The sequence below is a fragment of the Andrena cerasifolii genome, chromosome 3, assembly GCF_050908995.1.
Source record: "Andrena cerasifolii isolate SP2316 chromosome 3, iyAndCera1_principal, whole genome shotgun sequence".
In the NCBI taxonomy this organism is placed as follows: Eukaryota; Metazoa; Arthropoda; class Insecta; order Hymenoptera; family Andrenidae; genus Andrena; species Andrena cerasifolii.
In genome coordinates, this window is record NC_135120.1 from 22781072 (window position 1) to 22797484 (window position 16413).

Below are 16413 nucleotides of genomic sequence, written 5' to 3' on the forward strand. Positions count from 1 at the left end.
TGCAAGTGATACGAGAAGCAAGAGTGCAACCGGAATTCCAGTTCATAGCAACTGTTATTCAATACAACCGCCCGAAGAACCGGAATCGATGCAGCATCCGATCCTTGCCCGCACTGCGCGAAATGCCAGGCCGCAAACGAGTTTGAGCGCATCGCAGGGCCGGGCTGCGAGCCATCCGCGCGTAATGGCGAGCCGCGGTTCCGAGGATCGGTACCCCGTTAGGCAGCCATAAAACAATCAGCGACCACGGCTCCGAAACGTTACACCGCGGTAACGTCGATAACATCCCTCGCGTTTCTGAGATTCTGCATCGCGCTAGTTGACTTTAATGTACTCAGGCCTGGCGCGAGGTTGAACGGAGCAGGACGGGAACGGGACGGGAATATCGGCGATAGCGAGGATACGCGGTACCGGCGGCGGAGAAACGAGCAAACTGACACGAGCATTTACGTCCCGTACGCGCAATTGCGCGGGGTGCAACACGTGGCGAGCCGGAGAGAGGCGGAGGGATGGAAGGAGAGAGAAAAGCCCCGCTCGTACATGGAGCTAGCGGCCGCTGCGGTGTCGTGGCGCGGCGAGCGCAGCCAGCGACTGCGTCTAATTAGCCGCTCGGCCGCGCGCGGAATTGAATTTCAATCGTCGTAATTCGCCGATTCGCCGCGTGCGTGCCGTGCTTGCCGTGCCAGCGCGTAGCCGTGGGTTCACCGTGCCGCTGGATCAGCCACGACGAACAACCGAGTCGAGAAAAGGGGTGGAAAGAATGGTGGAGGGAAGCTGGAGGAGCGCCGACCGGCCGGGCCCTCGCCGCGAACGGAGACGGAGCGATATTCCAGCGCCGTTGCAGGCCTTTTACGGTCCTACGGCCACGGGGATCGTTACAGTCGCAATTGCGCCCCGGGGCCTGTTGCGCGATGCAGCGCGCTGGTAATCGCGAGCCTCGGCTAATTAAACGTCGACGAGCGATCGTTAACGATACCGCCGCGCCTCGTTGTAAAAGATCGTGGAATCTCGAAGCGTGTCACGGCTGTTACGCCGCGAGATCGATCGATCGGAACCGCCTTCGGCGATCGAGCGGCGTGGCGGCAGTTACGGGGTGTTCGGTAAACCGCGGTACCACCGACGACGACCTCGTTTCTGCTAACTTAAACAAACTATTGTACTTTTATGTTCGAAGGCCGTCTTCTTGGAAACTAAATGGTTAATAAAACAAGTTGTCGGGGAGAGTTGCCAATATCGTACTGGTCACCTAAATCGTATCTCATCAATTTCTCAGTAATTAATGAATATAAACGACATCTGATGATAATAAAAAATATATAGAAAAAATTTATGGTAAACGATTTTATTAAAAATGTAATAAAAATTAAATTAAAATGTAGTAGAAACTAAAAAATATTCTTTTTTTGTACTTCAATTTTGACGGCGTTAAAATGGTGTTTGATCACTTTAAATAAAATCGTGGGGCACGATATTGCGAAACAGGATATGAATCACTTTAATACTTCACCTTCTGGTTGCACATGGTTAGTGTTCCTGATTTCTCCATATTTTTGGTTTCTCGGGAAATCAGAAATGAGATCAAATGAATTTTAAAACCAAAAAGTAATGTTTCGCTTTGTACAAATTTTGTATTAAATAAATAAATTTATCAATTATATTTAATATATATTTTTTCATTTACACAAGTTTTGTATAAATTAGACAGGAATAGTGATTTAGTTAAAGTTTTCTTGTGTTTTTGATAAATATTATCAACATTATTCCAAAAATTTAATTTTTGCTATATTTTTGGAATAATGTTGATAATATTTATCAAAAACACAAGAAAACTTTAACTAAATCATTATTCCTGTCTAATTTATACAAAACTTACTTTTCTACAAGCTGGTTTAATGTAGAATATTTTACATTCTTTTTAAGTACGTGTTACATTCATTATAAAGTTTAAATTGATATTTATAAATAAATTCATCAAGTTTCGTAAATCGTACTACTATAATCATACCAGTAGGATTTGACAACTCGTACGTTATATAATCAATTACTCTGCAAATTTTGATCACAAACAAATTTTTTACACCTTCTTTATGACGAGTTACCTCTTAAATGAGCAGAAATTGGGACATTCACCTTATATGTAACTATATAATAATCATTACTTTATGCTGAATATTTTCTTCTCTATTTCTGATTGATACTATTTTTAGTGGAGATACGACTTTGGAAACCGGCTGTCTAAATCGTTTTCATACTTTTACAGTATGTGGCAAAAAGATTAATAACAAATTAATTTGTTCTAAACAAAAGGTTAAGCACATAATAATAGGCGCCTAAAAGATCAAGGTACACTATCCAATAGTCATATGCGTTCAAATTATTACCAAATATGAAATATACCGTAAAATGTCTTAAGTGGTACGATATAAGCAACCCTCCGCTATCTAGGTACGCGACAGTTTTTCTTCTTTCAAAAGGAATCATCCACGCGATTTATCAGACACCCAGTGCGCTGTGAGCTCGGGCTAGGCCGCAGTCAAACCCGCGCACGTGTGTACACGCACGGGTATAAAGCGTTTGAGGGCGCGTCAATGTTGATTCGACCCCCAGCTGAAATATGACGGTCATCGACGTTTTCGTTTTTACGCGTACGAGTCGAAGCGCGCGTGGACGATAGTCGGTGGAGGGTGATCGAGCTCCTGTAAAAAGATTGCACGGTGTCTCGATTCCATTCTTCGTTCCCGTATCTGCAGCTCTTCCTTCGCTCTATGCGCGCTGGCCGTACGCGAGGCTGGTTAGGTTTGATACGAAGGTGGATGGATGGAAGGCACGTGTCCGCTTATGAAATTGTATACAGTTTGTTACAGACGTCGAACGTGGAACGGTGCTCGCAGCATGCTGCGCCTGAATCCCAGCATCCCCAATCTCCCGGCAAATTGCCCCCAATAATACCGAACTCGACTAGTTCCCGATGTGTTGATCTTTATGCAGATGCAGGGAATTTGGGTCAATCGATCGTCGGTATCATCCCGCTCTCGATCGTCTCGTCCGTTGGATGGCGCATCGAAAGACGCCTCGCTCCCTATAGAAATACGGAACACCGAGCGGATTCCAGCTGGAAGGCCTTCGAGGCAGAGTTACATAGTAGATATGTAATTCGATGATCGAGGAACGTTATTGAGCATTAGCGGGCGGATTACAAACAAACATGCTCGTATTAACTGAAATTGCATCGCTAATTACAGCCGTGCGCGAGCGATACAGTATTGAAATAGCCTTGTAGCATCGATCAGCGAGTCGAGTCGTTCAGCGAGCACCGTATCGGATCCCTCGCAACGATTACGAGATAAAAGTCGCTGGATTTATTGCGGGGCCCGGCGTATTCGCCCGCAAATATCGTAAACGCCGAGCACACAGGCGTTGCATCAGCCGGAGCGAAGGAAAGGAGGCATTCAAAGAAAACTAATCCTTCGTTGCTGCCTCTCTTTGGCCGAGGCTCGTGCACGCTCGTTACCAAAATGTACCACGCGATTACTCTCGCGGCAACGCGATTAAATTAACCAGTATCGGCCCGAAGCCCCCGTGCCGTCATAAATCTGCCTGGCGTCTCGCCCACAATCCGCATCATTACCCATCGCGTCATTATACCCAGCCAATATCGTTTCGCGCTCTTCCTTATCTCCCCATCGTCCTCGCGTCCCGCAGGTCATCTTCGTTTCGAGGCCGCACGTCGACGAGCGATTGAAAGCCCTCATCTGCGCGCGTAGCTGTGTACCTACGCGTGTGTTCGCCGGGCGGAGAGAGGCAGGAAGGGAACCCCTCGTAACAAAGATCAGGAACCTAATCTGGGCAACAGGAGCAGCGGCAGAGGCAGTCAGCAGCGTCAGGCGGGAACAGCAACAGCAGCGTCAGGGGTGGCTTCACAGAGACGACGAGCTCGTGGATGGATTTATTTAAGGGCGTGTATTCAGCAGGAGATACAATGGCGAGACGACGCAGAGGCGACGGAGAGGCGAGAGGGGGGCCAGGGTTGAGCATCAGGGTCGTTCGTTCCCGTACCGGGAGGTTTATGGCCGACATCTGCGGCCAGTTCTGACCCCCCGGCGTGACGAAACAGCGAATACCGGGTAGGACGCGGAGCAGCGAGCAAGGGTGGTTTAAGGACACTAACTGGCCGTAGGGTGAGCGCCGGTGTTGCTGTTCCTTCCTCCTGACTGCTGTCAGAGCGCAGACAGGGGAGCAGACTCGGGCCACGCGGTAAATCGACCGTTAAAAATCTTCCATGGCCCCCGAGTGTAATTCTGTTAGTCGTTTACTCGCGTGAACCGTGACGACTGTGACGAAATTCCCTTCGTCGCCGCGCAAGGACCGTGGACCAGGCGCTCGCCTCCTCGTCGTCTCTGCCCCGTGACCCCGGCTCCTTCGTTCCTAGAGTGCATCACGTATAAACGCCACGACCTGCCCATTCGTCTCCGCGCCCGAGCACCCTCACTTCCGTTCGCCGTGTGAAATGAGTGTTCTCCGCAACGGCAGCTCACGTGGTCAGGAATTTTCAGGGCACGCCCGTGGATTTTACGCCCGTCGCGGATCATTCTCGTAGTCCTCCTTCTGGAACGTAGGGGAGAGTAGGGGAAAACGGGACATCAATGTTTCTCTTAGATAAGAGCTGCGAATGAGTTGGTATCGCGTGACATGGAACCAAAGAGTCCTCACAGCATTTTTTCACAGACCATAGACCCGTGCACGCGTTACTTTCCCGTTAAGGGGTGATGCTCTGTCAGTAGGCCGAAAAAAGGGTGGTCTTTGGAAATTTTTTACTCTAAAGCTATAACACATTTCTCAAAAAATCTTTTTCAGTTTTAAGCATTGCATCTAGTGCCGTGCATCGTAATTTTTTTATTTAAAAATATTTAGCAATAACTAAGTTATTGTCCATCACTCGAAGGTTCTCTAAAAAAAGGGCTTCTGCGGTGACCACTGCTGCTCGAAAGTCGATCATCTAAAATAACAAATTCAAAGGAATTTACTTATTACATTATATTATCTAGTATTTGAACGAAGGATTCTTTTATCCGATGCTTAGTTTTCTTTTAATTGACGAAAATCAGGCAGGATTTATGATAAAAATGGAAAGTTTTACTTTAAACATCAGCCATTTTTTCCCAAATCAGTATTTCGAAAAATCCTTCGTTCAAATACTAAATAATATAATATAATAGGTAAATTCTTTTGAATTTAGAAGCCTTTTTATTTAGAGAGCCTTCGAGTGATGGACAATAACTCAGTTATAGATAAATATTTTTAAATAAAAAAATTACGATGCACAGTACTAGATGCAATCCTTGAAAGGAAAAAAGATTTTTTGAGAAATGTGTTATAGCTTTTGAGTAAAAAATTTCCAAAGACCACCCTTTTTTCGGCCTCCTGACAGAGCATGACCCCTTAACCCGGGAGTAGGCGCATGTCGGTCTTTTCGACCGATGATTTCATATGTTTTGAAACATGATCCATAGCGTTCGACTGTTTACTTTTTCCGTGAAGCTATTCCTCTTTGAAGGAGTTCTTGACTTATTTATGTTACGGAGCGACACTTAGCGCACTCGTGTAAGTTTTAAATCATACATTTTTACGCGTCGGTCTTTTCGACCATAGCGCGCCTGCTAACGTTAATCTCATTTCGTCTGTCGCACACGACGCGTACTGTGTGGCAAACATGGCTAATACTAATTTCCGAGATTTCTTATTGATTGAAAACATTATATATTTTTGTTATATTTTATTTGTAATAGTTATACCTAAAACATATATTTATACTTTTTAACATAAATGAATACATCTTAAATCATAAAAAAAAGATTTTGTACGTTTACATGGTCTTCAAGTGGGTGTTCCGTTTTACCCCACCACTTGAGCGAGGCGAAGATTTCAATACCGCCGGTAAATTTCATTTTCCGTCGTTCCCAAAGATATTTCTTAACAATGGCTTTGCTTCCCTTACAGTCTAAGGTCCACTGAAGACTGCTGTTGAAGTCTCGTGTCTTTTTCCCCTTCCGATTTTATGTTATAACCCTCCAAAGTTAAGCGTTCCGTTTTACCCTACTCTCCCCTATATTGGTTTGGGAGGCCACATCCTGGGTTGGAGAGCGAATAACCTTCGAATCGCTACCAACGCGGGAGCACATACATCGGAGAAATTGTAAAATTATAAAGACACGACACACCGCGAATCCGTTCTTCTCTTGATTTCCCGCTTACCATTTTCCGAGCCGCGCATAATGACGAGTAATAAGCTAAATGAGTCGTGCAAAATTTTTCACTGCCATTTCTGCCTGGAATAATGAACCCCTCCCTCCCTCCACCAGCGTCCCTGTGTTCTCTCTACGTGACGTTCTTAATAACACCGCGTCTTACTCCGCCATTTATACCGTAATTTCTCTTCCCCCGTATTGTCGGAGCTGAAATTGCGACGTAATTTTTCTTCACCCGTCCCGTTCCTTCTTTTTTTTTCCCCTTCTTCATCTCGTTCCTCGTCTTCGCTTTGTCCGTGGCCCTCCCCGCCTCCTCCGACCCACGTTCGTTAATTCACCGGCGGTCAAGGATACGCTTTATTTCCCGACAAAAGGTTTCAATTAAGGAAGCCACGTCGGGCCGCGTGAAAAATGCCCGGGCCGGCCGCGTTAAGCTCGTGTAAGTTTGCAAATGCGCATTATACGGCCCTCGACGAGAGGAGCAGCCGCGACGGCCAGCGAACGCACTGTTGCACACCGAGAACACTATATTCGAGCACGCGTTACACGCCGTGACTACACGTGTATCGCGTCCCGTTCGCTGCGAACACGGAGCCAATGGCGTGGGGCGTCGGGGGTGACGTTATTTGATTACCCGTGCCGGTGGCGATAACTCTCCGGCCCGCGACAAAAGCCCGCGGAAAATGACGACCGCGGCCGAAACCGCCGCCGGGCTAGCATTTCGAACGAGCCGCCTAAGAATTTATTTCCCATCCGGGGCGAATAAAAAGGGTGGAAGGTAGTAAGTAAGATACTCCGCTCCTTCCGTCCGCGGTCCTCCTCCCTCGACTCGAATCAACATGCTCCCCGGGCTCCGAACAAAAGATCCACGGTATACGGAGAAACGAGCCCCGACCGAAGATTAACCGACACAATTTCAACCTCACGACCGTATTTGAGGCAGCGGGGAAAAAGAAAGAGAAAGTGCACACTTACTCCGCGCGCGGCCACGTATGCACGCAGACAGCCGCGCGTGATTTAATGGCGAAGTTATTGGCCGATACCAAGTACGGCGCTGCGCGTTCGGAAACCGGATCGTTTATATCAAATGAAGCCTCCTGGTTTTGCGATAATTAACGAAATTGAAATTGCCAGGGACATTCCCACGCCGGTGGGGCAGGTTCACGAAGGCCACGGACCGGGTCTGTTAAGCGGGTATAATGCTCGGACCTGGCTCATTAATTAATCCTCCTTCGTGGAAAAAAGGACGACAGAGGCTGGCATGGAACGAGAAAGAGAGTGAACGCGCGCGAGGGGCGGGGAAGAAAGAATAGGGAGAAAGGGGGGAGGGACAGAATGGGGAAGAAGCAGGGGTCTGCAGGGTCTTTCTCGGGTTACCTGGCCGGGGCCGGATCCATAAATACACTTCGCCGTGTTAATTCCGTGTGGCGAGCAAGGGGCCGAGCCACTACCGGTATTAACGAAGTTCACGACGCGGCGGTTACACCGCGCCGCGAGACGGGTGGGGATAATTTCGAGCCAGGCCATCCCGAGTCAGCGGCAATTTGTCTCCGGGCGTTGGATAAAACGTCGACGGCGGTGTGTTATTTGTAATTTGGATAACGGTACGCCGCTGCCAGAACCGCGGAAGACATTTGTCAACGGCCGTGAGTGCGGCTGTTAGATTCGTTTCGAGGCGAGGCCTGCAACGCGACACTTTGCCAAAAGGGCGAGTGTCCTCTGTCCTTTCTGGGGCCTCTTTCATTCCATTCTGCTCTTCGCTCGGGCTTTACCGTGCTACCTGCTTAGGTAGCTCGGATCGTCGGTATAGGTACATACAGCTCGCTTGTAATTCCCTTTCGCGTAACTACACCGAAAGCTGACAGTCACTTGCAAGGGAAGATCCCGAAAATTCAAAAAAATCTGAAACCTTGTGGATATGTAGGGAATTTCCTCCTGATTACAACGCCATTTTTTTTTTGCTGCCCAAAATCACACTAACGGGGTGAAATTAACCCCTGAAGATTCGGCTATTTTTCGATTTTATTTTCAATATTTTACAAAATTATTCAATTCAATAACATCCAGTTCAGATTTCACGTGAAACCACGAATTTTAGAAAACATTATTAATATTTTTGTTTGTAACTTCTTTCTAATTGTTTAAACAATTGATAAAACATTTACCATTTAATAGATCTAATTAAAAGAAGTAACTTTTGTTTAGAAATTTATTTTCTATATCTTCAGAGGTTAATTTCACCCTCTTAGTGTGATTTTGGGTAGCAAAAAAAAATTGCGTTGTAAGCAGGAGAAAATTCACTACATATCCACAAAGTTTCAGAATTTTTTGAATTTTCGGGTTCGGGATCTTCCCTTGTTAGGAACTCGTAGCTGCAGGTTTGCGGGCGTCTTTGTCCCTTATGTTGATTTTCAACAGTGTCCCACCTGATTTTCGTTAATTTTATCGACTCCGATTGGGCTAAGTAGCAGGCTGCGTCACTTGCCATTGAGGGCAAATGGTTTACTGGCGAACGTCCATTTCGGAGCGCAAGTTCCGCCGTCTTGGCCAAATATTGGCCGACTGTTACTCCCTGAAAAACGATCGTCGTGCCAGAACGAGATCCTGGCCAAACCTTCGAGGCTCGTTTAGAAATTCGATCCGTGAGCATTATACCCGACGACGCACAGTGGGGAAATTTTGCGATTTTACGGCCAAAACTACAGAAATGAAATTTTTGAATTTTACAAATTTAATACAAATGTCAATTGAAGAACTATATCCATTTTCGTGGTGAAAACCTCCAAACTTATTTTTAATATATAAAATTCGGCACTTTTACGTTCTAATATATGAGAAACTAAATTATCCGAAACACAGCACTTACAAAAATTACGAACGATAAAGAATAAAAAGATTTGTAATGTATAACATGTGAGCCAGTCTCGGTCACAGTTATGTCGTATGTTAGACAAGACACACTGGATCGTGTTTAAAAAAAAAATGCATATAATTACAAGATTAGCAACTATTAGCGATTAATAATTGCATTTATAGAATCAAAATAGTCCAACGTAAAATAGGAATGAAAATCATTGCAGTATATTGTGGGATTGATAACTATTTTATGTATTGAAAATTGATTCTTATATAAAAAGTTTATTTGTAAAACACTACTTTAAAAATTGTATAAATTACGTATTAAAAACCGAAACACAATTATTTTGAGGACAAAAAGATATCTTACGCACCACCAGGAATTCAATCCACACCTTGAAATTATTTTCAGATCTTTGGATAACACAATATAAGCGTTTGAAGCAACTTGAAAATCTGGATTAATTGCGCGACGTGGGAGGTGGGAGGGAAGGATTCCTAGAACCTCGACTTTTCGACAGAAGATCGTAGAGCAGACCTCGATGTCAGCTGTAAGGTTCTATTCTATTAAAAACTAACTCAACGTCTGTCGTGGTATTCTATACATTATCTCCAAGTACAGCAGAGATATTCAGGTGTGTTGCAAACGCGACGCGTTATTCTCCGCGAGTATGCCTAAATATTCATCAGCGTGCTGAAGAATTTCGCGTGGTCCCGAGTGATAGTTTTACCGAAAGTGCCAGAGCGAGCAGCGTGTTAAAAGATACAAGCCAGTTCTTACAAGGAGCCGGCGACGGAACGTTCGCAGCGTGGCCGGAGAGGGTCCCTGTTCTCGATGCGGTCGCCGAGGTCGCCGTGGGTTGAGAGCACCGGCGTGGTTAGCCGCGGCGACCGCAGCGACTGGTTCTGCCGTCTGTTCGCGTCTCTCTCGCCCTCGTCTTCCGTACACGTACGCTCGTCTCTATCGCTCCTGTCGGCTCCTATCCCCGTCCTTTCTCCCTCGATCTCTCCTCTTTACTCTCCGTAGCTACGGCGTCCATGGTCGTTCGGTGAGCACCGAGCCGCACCGAGGACACGTATCCACCGAGCGAACACGGGCGAACACGCAAACCGGCTGCGGCAGGCGGCAGGCAAGGCGGCTCCGCATAAACCGCAGTCGACCAAGCGCGACCGACAGCTTCGCCAACACTCTCCGCACGGCATTGCCTTATATTCCTTCTTCGTCCCGCTGGAACAAGATAAAGAGCCGGCGAACCGGACACGGAACGAGTTGGAACGGGACGGAGAAAGGAAGGAAAACGGTGGAACGACGAATGGGCCTGACGAGGAATAAAGGCTGCATGGGCAGGGGGGGGGGGGGAGGCGTCTCCGAGCACATCAGCGCGCAAAAAGTTCAATGGCTGGCGATAAACAGAACTACCATCGCATCGTCACTATGGCACGTCACGTATTTATTTCATTAGGAGAGGGTCCTGCACCGCTGCCTCCGTTGTGTGCGTGAACGAAAGCAGCCGAGGCGAGAGGGCGGGGAGAAATTGTACGGAGTGCTTTTCTGTACATATGTATGTATATACATATATCCCATCCCGCGTTCCGCGAAGCATGACAATGGGGTTTTCTAATCCTCCTTTGGATTAAGGGTCGAAAGCAGGGCTCGGTGCACGGTGGCGGCAGTCCGAGGGAGAATGAGAGGGAGGGAGAGAGAAAGGAAGAGAGCTTCAGGTAATGGGATCGACGTTTCGTTATGTTACTTTTCCATTCTCATCCTCGGCCTCTATCCTCGCCATCTCCCCCCAACCCTGTCGGCTGCCCCGTGCACAACCACCACGGCTGCGCCCAGGCCTTTGGTGTGTGTCTCGGTTCGTAGGATCCATCCCGCAGAGCCCTCCTCCTTCCTAACCCTGGGTCCGTGTTTTTCCTCATGTAGCCCCCTATTTTTCATGTTTCGCTGCGGCTTCGCGCAGCACCTTCATTCCCGTATAGGTATACATCCGTGGGGCTCGGAGCGACAACTCCGCGCGGACTCGACGCACCGACGTCAACGCAAAAACTTTCGCTTCCATTGGACAGGGTCGTGCTTTCATTCGACTCTTTGCGACGGCTGTATCCCACGGTGGGGCCAGGCAGGGAACCATTGGCTAAGTAGAGGCTGAACGGGCTACGGTTGGTCGAGGCGGCTGAACCGAGTCCGCGCGGAGTAGTTCCTTTACGAAGCGGGAGGACGATAGCGGCAATCAAGTAGGAAACTGCTTGGGACTGTGTGCTGCGCGATATTCACATAGGGGCACCCCCTTGCCACACGCATAGGATCGTAGTCGCTACACACGGATATACTCGGGCACAATCGCGTTCGATGCGCTTGTGTGTACGTGTTCCATCCACACTCTCCCTCTTGCTCGCTCTCGCTTTATAGAGGCACGGTGTAGGGGTTGGGAAAACGGGTGGAGGCGCCATATTTGTGGTGGTGTGGGAAGTGAGGGAAATCACGAGTGGCGAGAGAGGCAGCCAGTCGGCGGGCGGTTGTTACGAGAGAACGGGAGAAAAGAGAAAGAGAGAGAGAGAGAGAGAGAGAGAGAGAGAGAAAGAGAGCGGAGTAGAGAGGAACAGAGAAAGGAGGAGGAAGAGAGAGAGAGAGAGAGAGAGAGAGAGAGAGAGAGAGAGAGAGGGGGAGTTTATGCGGACATCCGTGTCAGCCCGGTGACGGCCATTTTGCGAAAAACTTTCGATTTGTTTGCACACGCCGAGCGAGCCGGGAGAACGCGACTAATACGTACGCGTATGCATGGCACGCCGTGTTCCTCGTCCTGTCCTCTCTCGTTTATTCGACCGTATTCCGCGGGACCGAAAACTTTCGGGAGCTCCCGGAGTCTCCTTCGTGCTTCAACTCGCAAAAAAGCACCGGGACGTGTATACACACACTCGCGGAATACACGATTCGCGGTAGGATATCGCCCCAGAGGATGGTAACCGTTGTGTATCTCTCTTTCTCAATTGTATCCGAAGCGGAGTCGGGGAGAGATAATGGGGAGGAGGGGGGCAACTACGCGAAAAAAAAGCATTCCGAGAACCGTTCCCTTAGTCATTGGCTCGTTCCGCGAGATTGATACTTCGAATCGTCTAGATTCCAAAGGTAGTTGAACGTGGTCGACAAATATTATTTGCACACGCTCGTTAGCCGCGGTATCAGCGATAATAGGCCCGGTGGAATGGAAAAAAACGAACGGCAATCAACGTTGATAAATGCGAGCGCGCGTGAGTCATCTGCCATTAATGATACAGAAATAGCGTTCGCACGCGAAAATTTTGCGCCGTCTATACGGAGCGGAAAGAAGTGCCACTAAAATAATATTACAGAGAGAGAGAGAGAGAGAGAGAGAGAGAGAGAGAGAGAGAGAGAGAGAGAGAGAGAGAGAGAGAGAGAGAGAGCGAGCGAGCGAGCGAGCGAGCGAGTGGAATATGTATGTAAATATACCGCTCCGGTATACTACATAATAGAATCGATGTATCGTCTGATTGCGCCATGGTTAACGCCAGAATAACCGTTCATTTCAAACCCGATTAATTACGGCCAACTGAAGCAGCCCCGAAGGCATGCTATCCGGTCACTCGTCGTGTCAACGACACGCCGAAATCACGATGGACGGTATCCTGGTCGATATTACCGATCCAAGTGCACGATAGGACGACAGGTGCTATGAAATAGAGAGTGCCAGAAAGCAAAAAGCGAGAAAGAGCAGCGCGGAGCGGAGAGGGGGTGGGAGACGGAGAGAGGAAAGACGTAGCGACGTTTTAACGAGCCGTGATTTTCGTGCTCGCCTTTTCGAGACCCTTACGTAACGCGACTTAATTGTGAAGGAGCTATCGCGCCGGTTAATACGAGCGTCGGGAACGAGGAGAGACATTCGAGGGGGTGCTTGGCGGGTTTAACTGTGGAGTAACGGCCCGCCACAGTGGGGGAATGGAAAGATTCCTCTGGAGGGGATACCATCCCCACCACTTGCCCGTCCATCAGTCGCTCCGAGGCCGTTGTCGAGAGTGGGTTGTTCTCGGAGTTTGTCGACGCGTTTAACGTTACCGTGGCTAGCTTTCACGTTCCCGTAAGCCAAGTTCCGTCGGATATACGGTGCGCGCTCTTGCTTCTCGATTCTCGAACGCGTAGTCCCGGCGTCGCTGGAAAAGTTCTCGCGTACCGAAAACGGATAGAGAACGTGCGCGGTGCTAGTGTTGGTAAACTTAACCTCAAAGTGGCGGCGGGCCACCCGTTCTATGGTCGTAAACAAGCGAGTGCAGTGTCCCTGTGTAATAGTGCGCCCGCGTTCAGAAGTGAAGCCCTCAGAGGCGAAGAGAGAAGGAAGCTCTCCCTCCTCCCGTGTTCTTCTTTTTGGATGTAACGGAAGCGAAGCTTCCTTCGTCGGATTCTTGGCCGCGGCGGTGGTTGGTCACCCTGTTTTACCGACCGGCTAAAAGGGCACGCCACGCTCTCCTCTGCTCGTGCCCGAGCGAGATTCCTTCGCGGCGTCCTCGGTGTCACGTTATTAACCTCAAATGAACGCACCGAGCGACCGAAATAACTGGTGAAACGAGAGTGATCATTCGAGTCGGTGTTATTGGTGGTAACGACGAGAATGCGGTAGTGGCGGATGGCAAACAGACCGATGGATCATCGTCGTGCCTCCGAGGCGGGGACCTTTTCGATCGAATCGCGTCGACAGTGCAGTCGGAAGGGTCGTTGCGCCTCGTAGCCCGTAGCGCGGGCGATTTGAATCGCTGTGCTTTATGTTTATCGTTGTTGGTTTATTTGCTGTATCATCTGTTGCCCGTTGGTGTGCCGCGCGTGACATGAAGCCTGCCGTTCGCGTGTTTTGAGAACACATACACAACAGTGTTTCTATTTTCGGCTTCGCTCCAGACCAGAGAGGAGGAAACATGTATCCCAGCGCCGGAATCAATGCCGCCGCTGTAGCTGCCGCCGCTGCTAGGCATCCGGTGAGTGAAATATGTACTAAGAAATAAGTGAAATTCATCGCGAATTTTTGTCCGCTTTTGGCATCGAGTTTTCCAGAAACTCTTTCTCTACTCCGTACGTCGGTCTCGTTTTTATCATGCACACTCTCGAGGATGTTCGGCTTAATGGAGTCAGATCTGTTTCCGGTGAAAATTGTTTCTTCCCGGCGTAATTCTCGACGAGTTACGCTTTTGTTACGCGGTTTGAGCGATTTGTACCTCGTAAAGCGACCTCAGCATGCAGCTAGACAGACTTGGCTCGAGTTTCACGCGCATAAGGGACTCGCGATTCCGATCACGTGCAGTGGTGTAGAAACCAGCGTAACTCCTTTTTCGATCGTCTATCGGATTACTTCACGCTGGAATTTCTCGAACGCGCGCGACCATCGCGAAACAGGATTGCAGCGCACACGTTTCTAGCCTGCGTAGACGGAGGCGCGCCACTTCAAAATATCATGGCTATTCAAGTGCACATTCAATATCGCTCAATTCCTCGAGATTAGCAGTCTTCTTTTCGAGCTTGCGCTCAATTATTGCGAGCAACAACCCGGTTTCTTTGTCCACCTCCTCTGTTCGCTATGCTCTTTCTGCCACCAGTGACGGATCGCTCTATCTCTTAAATCACTTTCCCGATACACAAGCAACATAGGAGCTTAAAAGCACAGATAATCACTGGTGCTCTCAATCACGCTGATTAGCCGAACACATTCTATTAATCAATCAGACTCTGTGGTCGCTCACATGCATTCAGTCTAGCGCGTGCTGTGAACGCCTACGGGCCTTCGGCGTGCACGGTTAACAGTACGCTACAAACGATTTCCGCACACGGCGGTGCGCTGAACATTGAAATCAACGTAGAAAATACTCACGGTGTGTCGTCGCGATTAAGACGACGCTGAAGACGTAAGAGCAGCGTTCGCCGACGGAATTACATTATTCCCCTGTTGCCATTATACCCGCCTCGGCCCGATGATGATAATAATTACGGACGAAAGCAGAAGAAGGAAAAAAAATTGCCCATTACTTTCCGTTGTAACGGTGTGTTGTCGGGCGAAAGGGACCCTCGGATAGAATAATGAAAGCTTCATCTGGCCCGTCCCTAATAACAGGCGTTACACCGGATGTGCGGCCCGGCGATATTGTAGCACGTGGTGAGCAGCGGGGGCAAAGCAGAGAGGACGAGAAACACGGCGGATAGAAGGAGACGGCGGCAGCGAGCCAGCGTAAAAAAAGAAACGCGCTGGCGAAAGAGCCGTGGCTCTGTGTGTCCCCCTCGAAAGGCGGCGACAATGTTCCATGGAAAAAAGGGTGGCACTGTCGAGTGCCACGAAGCAGCGAGAAGAGTCGTTCCGACGGAGTCATTGGCATCTCGCTCGCTCGCCCGAACGGCAGTGGCCATCGGCGGAGCCACGTGTACATCATGCACGATATTAGCCGAGCATAACCTCGTCGCTGGAACCGTACCGTGCGCGTCCGCTTCGTGCTTCGATTCCGCAAATATTGATACGTTTAATCGGCCGACCGTTTACCCCGACGCTTCGTTCGAACGCAATTTTGCGCGTGCACAGCTGAAAAAACTTCGAGCCTCGTCAATTCGAAACTGTACACGCTGTTGCGCGAAACGCGACGCCCCCCCCTTCCCCCCTACCTCCTCATTTCCTACCAGACTTTACCCGTCGCGTTAGTATCGTCGGATCTATTCTCGTGGAATCCGCGAGTGCCGGGCATCGATAGGGATTGTAGTTCCGCGGCGAACCGTGGCACCGTTTTCCAGCTCTCGCTCGCGTTGTCGAAAATTCGCGAGCCGCGCAACCGGTACACGTAAACGTACTTCGAACTCCTCGCGTGAGTCACAAAGAAGTTCTCAGGGGGGGCATTAGGGGGAAGGGTTTCCGTGGAACGTGCACGATAATCGGTCAATTTCAAGCTTCGGAGCCGTCTAGCGCGGCGCGCAACGGTAATTCGTTGTTGAAGCAGGCAGCCGATGCACAAGCGTGCGAGTGGGTGGCGCGCGGTGGAGAGACAAGGCGAATCGAGTTGCGCTGTCGGCACGGAAATACGGAATCACAGTGATATCTTGAGCCCCGCGTCGTCCATTATGCTGATGCGCCCGGTAAATTTCACGCATTATACTCCCATTATACGTTTCCTGGCCGAGTGGAATCGCGATCTCGTGCTCCCGTTCGCGGTAATTACACGCTGCTGCTTCTCGTCCGCCCTGCGGGGGAAAGTGACGCGGGGGGAAACCGATTGTTTTAATTTCTGCGCTCCCCCGTCCTTTTACGCTGGGATTTCGTGTCCGTGCCAG

At 49.1% G+C, this 16413-nt stretch overlaps 1 protein-coding gene across 2 annotated transcripts in view; it reads left to right on the top strand.

The window, feature by feature from the left end:
- Positions 1 to 13095: 13095 nt before the first annotated feature.
- LOC143366585 (protein groucho) overlaps positions 13096 to 16413 on the top strand; it is a 125946-nt gene continuing 122628 nt past the window's right edge. For both annotated transcript variants that reach the window (XM_076807719.1, XM_076807720.1), the window contains exon 1: positions 13096 to 14087. In XM_076807719.1, the coding sequence (XP_076663834.1) occupies positions 14028 to 14087 (60 nt within the window). In that variant the 5' untranslated portion in view covers positions 13096 to 14027. The remainder of the gene's footprint in view (positions 14088 to 16413) is intronic.